The sequence below is a fragment of the Eschscholzia californica genome, unplaced genomic scaffold (genome assembly GCF_041429995.1).
Source record: "Eschscholzia californica isolate CP2 unplaced genomic scaffold, dmEscCali1.0.p SCAF_4, whole genome shotgun sequence".
Classification (NCBI taxonomy): domain Eukaryota; kingdom Viridiplantae; phylum Streptophyta; class Magnoliopsida; order Ranunculales; family Papaveraceae; genus Eschscholzia; species Eschscholzia californica.
The window spans coordinates 21,217,872-21,225,508 of NW_028238461.1; the positions used below are offsets into that span (position 1 = coordinate 21,217,872).

Here is a 7,637-nt window from a genome sequence, read left to right on the forward strand (position 1 = left end):
GAAAGATGTGATGTGACATTTATCGTTTTAATTTTTTTTAAGAAATAATTCCATTTTGACCCCAAAGTGTACTTCTGGAAAACAATTGGTCTTTGGAGGCCAAATCGAACTGCCAGACACTTGTCTTGTGGGGAACAAAACGATTAGTTGGTCACACATTGGGGCCAAAACAGAATTAACACAAGATTTATATACAACCACAACTTAAAGTTGAAATCAAACTGTTCTAGAGTAACCCACCAGAATTCACTTGTGCGTTTGATACTGACTTTTGTGGTTTAGAGAGAGAAAAAGATGAAGTTTGTGAGACTCTCCTCACTCTCTTCTTCTTCCTCCACTTTCTCTCTCACCACTCCAAAAACCAAATCCCTTCAAAACAACCAAAACCCTTTCTTTCTCTCTCTAACCCCCAACTCCATTTCATCTCCAAGAAATTTTTCCCCCAAAATGTCATTATCATCATTGTCATCTTCACCAAAATCTCAAACAATCGAGCACATCGTCCTCTTCAATGTCAAAGACGACACAGAGCAAACCAAAATAAACTCAATGATCAACGGATTGAACTCTTTAACCTCATTGGATCAAGTCCTCTATTTAACAGTTGGTCCAATTCTCAGAAACAAATCATCTTCTTTCAACTTCACTCATTTATTACACAGTCGATACAAATCTAAAGAAGATCTGAAAATTTATTCAGCTCACCCAAATCATCAATCTGTTGTTAAAGAATCTGTTCTTCCCATTTGCAATGACGTAATGGCAGTTGATTGGGTTTCAAATCATATTGAAGAACCAATTAAAATCGAGTCTGGGTCTGTTTTAAGACTAACTTTATTGAAATTGAAGGAAGATTTGGGGGAAATTGAGAAAGGTAAAGTTTTGGATGTAATTGGAGGGATTAAAAATCGATTTGATTCGATTAAGTTGATTAGTTATGGGGAGAATTTTTCTCCAGCAAGAGCAAAAGGGTTTTCAATTGGTTCAATTGCAGTTTTTCCAGGGTTGGAAGAATTGGAATCCATGGATGCCAATGAAGAAGAAGAAGTGAAGGAAGAGAAAGAGAAGGTTAAAGGTTTGTTGGAAAGTGTAATAGTTTTGGATTATGTTGTTTAAAGTTGGTTTTGTTTCATCATGTAAGTTGAGATTGAAAAATTTCATCTTTGATCACATAGATGTTTGAATGATTTGTTCTGCTTTTAATGAATTTTAAAATGTTGAATAAGACATACTAGTTGTGAATTAATTTGAAGTTTGTAGTTTCAAAAAGTATACCCAGCCTGCCTTCAGAGACTCCCACTTGAACCGCATGTGAGAGAAACCCTTGTTTCTGTCTCCACGTGACTAAACATGTGAGATGAACGAGAAACTCTTGTTTCTCTCACATGCGGTTCAAGTGGGAGTCCCTAGAGGCGGGTTATGTGGTCTTGTTGTTGTAGTTTTTATGGAGTTCGGATTTTTTTTAATTTGGTACATTTATTTTGATATGGTTTGATTTCTTTCTTTTTAATATGGACTACGTCATTGCATGGCATTGATCATCATCAAGATGTGATAAGCATGATAACCGCCGAAATTAAACTAGGAATGAAGGAGACTTAAACCCCAAGTGTTGAAGATGTGGTTTGATGTTGAATAAAACAATTTGGACTTCTGTTAAAATTATGGTATGTAGTCGAACCTCGTTGAGTGAGGAGCTTCCAGATTCTGAACTTTAACACAAGTTCGTTGTTGGTGTTTACTGACACCTTTTTGGGTTGGCTACCCGGTGTAACAATCTTGTTTCACTCGATGGAGTAAACTAAGTATAGGCTATAAGGGCAAGTTAATAATTGGTGTATGTCGAGATTTTTTTGGTACTCTTGTCGAGCTTCCCCGAGAACAAAACCAACCTAGTGGCAATTTGATCTGGGGGAAGATTTGTTGTTTGGACTCCTTTTCGTATAATTGACTTGCACTTTGAACTCCTTTTTCTAGCGTTCCATTTTGGACTCCCTTTTAAAAAAAAAATGTTAAATATAACAGTTTCAAGATCCAGAACAGGAGAAAAATACTATTTTTCCCTCTACTTGACCTAACCCAACCTTATGGTTAAGACCACGAGTTAAATAAACCCAAGCTCATGCTTGAAAATGAAAATAGAGTAGAGAGTAACAGAAGTTAGAGAGAGAGAGAGAGAGAGAGAGAGAGAGAGAGAGAGAGAGAGAGAGTGAAAGAAACGAACAGATCAGAGAGAAAGAGATTGGGCATGATGGATCAACTGTGATTGTGATCACTGATCAAGACGAAGACGATGATTATGATGAAATTAGTATGCTGGAGAAGAAGAAGATTAATATTTTTAATTCTATTTTTGCTACTTTTTTATTCCTCTGATCTGCTTCGTATTGGTATCATCCATAGTTATGTATTTTCCACTCTATGTTTTCGACAAAGAAGAGGTACAAATCAAGATACAAAACAAACAAGATGAAGAGATCGAAGGACCATTATTAATGAAATTATTACAGAGATATTTACGGGCATTTTGCAATTTCAGGGAGAGATGGAGCAAAGGTTTAGGAATTAGGGTTTAATTTTAGATGGAAGACAAATCAGGGAGTTTATTTAGTGTTTGATTAATGATGATGATGAATTTAGTAATTTAGGTTCATATTTAGATCATGAAATTAAAAAGTTGTGACTTTTAAATTGAAATTCTGATTTTGATCTTCTATTTTTTTCCAGAAGAGTATAATTTTTTTTTTCTAGTTTTGATCTTCTATGTTGATGTATTATGTTGTCTGTAAATAAGATTTGGCCTTGATTCACTTAACATATCTTTAATTGATGTTTGATTAGTGAAATTTTTGAAAGTTTATTGGTCAGATCTTTTATGTCAATGATTTTACTCATCTAATTTGATTTCATGAAGCTCAATGATGGAAACAAATAACAAAGATAGAGATTGTGTGTGGTAATGTTGATTGTAGAGAGAGAGAACTGTGAAGTCTGAAGTATAACAAGGGGGTCCAAAGTACAATATTAATTATATAAGGGTAAACTAGACATTTTTTAAAGTATAACTTTAGAGACGGAATATTATGTGGTGATTCTATCAAAAGAGAGTCCAAAACGCAACACTGGAAAAAGAAGTCCAAACAACATAGTATTAGCAACGATTCGATACTGTCGCTAATGGGGCGGTATAAAAAAAATGAAACAACATAGTATTAGCAACGATTCAATACTGTCGCTAATGGGCGGTACAAAAAATGAAACGCCGCTGCCGGGGATCGAACCCGGGTCACCCGCGTGACCGGCGGGAATACTTACCACTATACTACAACGACTTTCTTGTGTGACGCCTTACAGTTTGACTTTAGAATTGCAAGCCGAGGAGCAGATGCTTCCACGGCTGCTTCCAAGGATGCACTATGTTCATCTTCTTTGAATTTCTCATACCTTTTTTAATGGTTTTTTTGGTGATTTAGATTTATGGTTTTGTCAAAATGATTTCTTGTCTGATTGAAGTTTTTGCTAGCTCCAACTTCTAACAAAGTATGGTTAATGATGCTGATAATGATTTAGGATATAATGGTTGAGGATTTTTATTTTTATTTTAATGTTAGGTTTTATAGATTTTGGGTTTTATGAATGTTGGTTATTGATCAAGGGTTTGTGAAAGTAAACTAGAGATGCCATTTGGAATTCCAATTTTTTGTTTTTTTCTTGAATATCTAATGCTAAGTTAGGGCTCTCACTTTTTTTTAAGTTAAACCATTATGTCATATTTGGCGCGCATGAATCAGGTGAGAATGGATTGCGATTCCCGGGAATCACAATCTTGACTACTGTTTGACTCGCGAGCATGCAAGGGAATTCTAATCTTCCAGGAATGGAATTCCCCTCGAATGGGGTAGTAGCAAACTAGAGAGGGGGTGAGTTTGTGATTCCCATTCCCGAAAATGATTTAGTTTAATATTTATAGACGAAATTATCTTTAATAAAATATTAGAATGACTAATATTAAATCGTCCTTCACATAATATTTAACGATTTTCTTTTTAAAACTTAAGATTTCAACCACAACCATAACAACTCTCTCTTTCTCTCTCTCTCTCTCACACACACACACACGCACGCACGCACGCACGCACGCACACACACTCTCTCTCTCTCTCTCTCTCTCTTATCTATCTCAAATTTTTTTCTTCTCTCATTTTTTTGTTCATTCAAATGAGTTAACGTTTAAAAAGAAAAAAAAATGTAAGTCGATACCATTATTATTTTAAATAAATATTTAAGTACAACTAAAATTATTGTATTACGTTACTATTTCATATTTACAATTTCAACAAAATTGACCTATAATTATGTAGTTTAAGTAAAAATGATATAATTAGACTTTTACAAAAGTTTACGTTCGTATTCATATACGAACCAAACACCAAGGTAGGAATTTATCAGGAATGAAATTACTATTCCTGGTCAAGCCAAACATCAAACTAGAGTAACCTGATTTCTAAGAATGTAATTCCCAAGAATCACATTCCTTCCTCGCGCGTCAAACATGATCTTAAGGTTTTCTTTTGGTATACTTGAGTCTAGGCTTCTGCCCCTGGAGTTTAGAGTATTGGTGAAGTTTTTCATCCTTTTCAACATTTCATTTGGGTTTCCTAATAATTTAGGGTCCGTAGATAAAAAATCCAAAATAAGAAATAAAATGGTTATAAAGTCCAAACTTGATATAAAATTGATAAATGCACATACTAGCCACTATATATCTCAAAAGATTTTTGAGTCAAAGGTCCAAAATTTGGGAGGTAAACCCAAAAAAAATCCACTCTTGCCCAAAAATTAGTTGCAGGTCCAAATGTCAGTTTTTTTATTTTTATCCCCCTCTTGCCCTTGGACGGGACATGTTGACGTTTTCCTGAAAAAAAAGCTGACTGGTAAATAAAATAATTTACCAGTACACGAAAAATTCAAATTTTCAAAATTTTTTGAAATTTCAAATTCCCGCCCAGCAAACCATCTCTTCCCGGTAAATAAAATAATTTCCCGTACACAAAAAAAATCCAATTTTCAAATTTTTTTGAAATTTCAAATTTCCGTCTCTAAAAATTTCAATTTTTTTTGGACGAAATTTCAAATTCCCGCCCAAATTTCCAGTAAATAAAATAATTTCCTGGTTACAAAATTTTTTTCCAAAAATTTGAAATTTTCAAATTCCCGCCCAAATTTTCAAATTTTTTTTACTAAATTTCAAATTCCCGCCCAGCAAAAGTGTCTAGTACAGAAAAAATTTCCAGTAAATAAAATAATTTCCCGGGAATTTTTCGGTGGCAGTTCCGTAAATTTCTGAACAGTACAGATTCTGATGGACGGGTTGTCAGATTCTTTTTCAGAAAAAAAATCGTTTCCCGAGAAATTTCGATGGCAATTTTGTAATTTTTCGATGGCAATTTTGTAATTTTCGATGGCATGAACCGTAAATACTTTGTTTTCCAAGGGCCATTTCGTCATTTTTTTCCCAACCTGACACTTTGGACCTGCTTTTTATTTTTTGCCTACCTAGGATGGGAATCCTATTAAGGGCTCCTTTTGGACCCTTCACCCAATCCCCCATATCTCAAACACCAAACACCAATCCAAAATACTACATTTATTGCATACATGCAGTTGTCTTTCATTACACATATATCCATTAATTGCTACATTGTCAGCAAATGGTAAACTTTGATTCCAATATAGACGTCTCACGGAAGATGTATTAAGAGCTTCAAGAGATCTTGTTTAATGATTTGTATGGTTTAGAATGTCTTTCCCTCTTTATCTCTCTAACTTTATTTCTGATTTTAGAGAAGTAAGAGTAGTAGGGATTAGAGATTTGGCGAAGATAAGTAAGAGAAGTGATGGAGAATGAAAAATAAAAAATTTGACTAAAATTATGGAGGAGATGAGATGGAGGTGTTTTTCTCCGTAGAAGAAGAAAGGGTTAATTCTATTTTGGCCCCCTAAAGATAACCAACTCACCAAAATGGCCCCCTAAAGATGACCAGCTTCTTATTTGGCCCCCTTTTTCATCTTTCCGTCATCTATTCTGTTAGACGTTACTGAGTTGTCTTTTTCTACCAAAGTTGCCCCTAAATCATGTCTTGTCAGCTAATGCTTTTAGTCCCAAAGGCTCATTATTATTTTCTTTCCCTTCACTTCCAACCACTCTCCATTAAAACCCCAAAACATCCATTCTAAATCCAAAACCTCCATTAAACTAATATTATATAATTCTCATAATTAATCTACTAACAGTCCTAAGTTCCTCAATCAAGTTCTTCATATCCCCATCTATAGAAGGTCCTATAAAACCCTAATTCAACAAAAAACAAGAAATAAATTAAACTCATTCATGTTCTCTTTTCTTCTTTTCAATTTATTGAGATCCTCACTCGATCGACGATAGCGTTTTTTTACTTCGACTAGAGATTCAATCGATAAATTTAATCAATGGAAACCTCATCTGGATCCGGGAGAGGTTTCTTGCTTATGATGAATCCTCAATTGATTGTGGCACCCATATTTAGCCCTAAAAATCAAAACCAGTAGGTGGAGCCATTTTCTTGAGTTTCAGATGTCGATTCCACAAAATCAAGATTATCTTCTTTTCCACCTGTTGAAGGCAAATTCTCAATCTCAATTAATGAAGATTTTTTGAGTTTCTCAACTCTTACCAACTAGTTCAGTAACTTATTTATTGGTACACCTATCACTTTCAATTTTTTCAATTATTTCATTAACATGTTCAGTGTGTATATTTGCTCAAACCTGAATTATTGCTCCATCAATTTTTTCTGATGGCAGGTGTATTGTAAAATCGATCTCCACTACGACAACTACCAAATGAAACTCCAGGGCCAGACAATGTTGCAAATTTACAGCCTAATCGAAGAATTCAAAGAGACATCAATAAAGATCAGAGAAAGGAAATATCCACGATCGAAACTCCAGGGCCAGACAATGTTGCAAATTTACAGACTAAATAATTTAAAGAACTATTTTAAAAAAAAGATCTAATAATTGTAAATCTTAGGATTCTTATTAGTTACCAAACAAAAAAAAATCATCTGAAATCATGAATCCGTGGATTCATAATTCTTTCATCCATACACACCATTAATGTTATAATTTTTTTTGGAATCAAACTTCATTTATAGGCTAAAAGGCTAATGAGAATTACATCATGAAGTTGAAAAACAAAGACACAACCAAAACAGACAAACAAGTCAAGTTATGCCTACTTGGGGTGCCTCTAGAGCTGCCTGGTCCAACTTGTGGGCTGCTTTTCTGGTGCAGTCACCAAGTCCATCTGTGGGTGGTTTTTTAACCGCTGCTTCTTCCACCTTCTTTTCTTCTCGCCGTCAACCATCGGCGTGCAGATTCCGGTATGCGCCTCTTCTTCAGCCATAATCTGGGTTGTAAATCGAGCCTCCGCCTCCCTGAATGGAAAAGTACGAACTCCTCTTTGTATTGTGGTTGTACCTTGTCCATTATGAGTTCTTGTCTAGCATTGTCGGTGATTTCTTCCATTAATTGCAGCAACTTGAGTCTTCCACTACAAAATGTTATGAAGTGTACCAAAAACCACAACGTCTATA

The 7,637-nt window shown here is 34.8% G+C and overlaps 1 protein-coding gene across 1 annotated transcript; it reads left to right on the forward strand.

The window, feature by feature from the left end:
* Positions 1–235: 235 nt before the first annotated feature.
* On the forward strand, positions 236–1,269 carry LOC147543599 (Stress responsive alpha-beta barrel domain protein). Its single transcript, XM_086638506.1, has one exon. It carries the CDS (start codon positions 295–297, stop codon positions 1,114–1,116), a length of 822 nt encoding a protein of 273 aa, XP_086494632.1. The 5' UTR covers positions 236–294; the 3' UTR covers positions 1,117–1,269.
* The last annotated feature ends 6,368 nt before the right edge of the window (positions 1,270–7,637 follow it).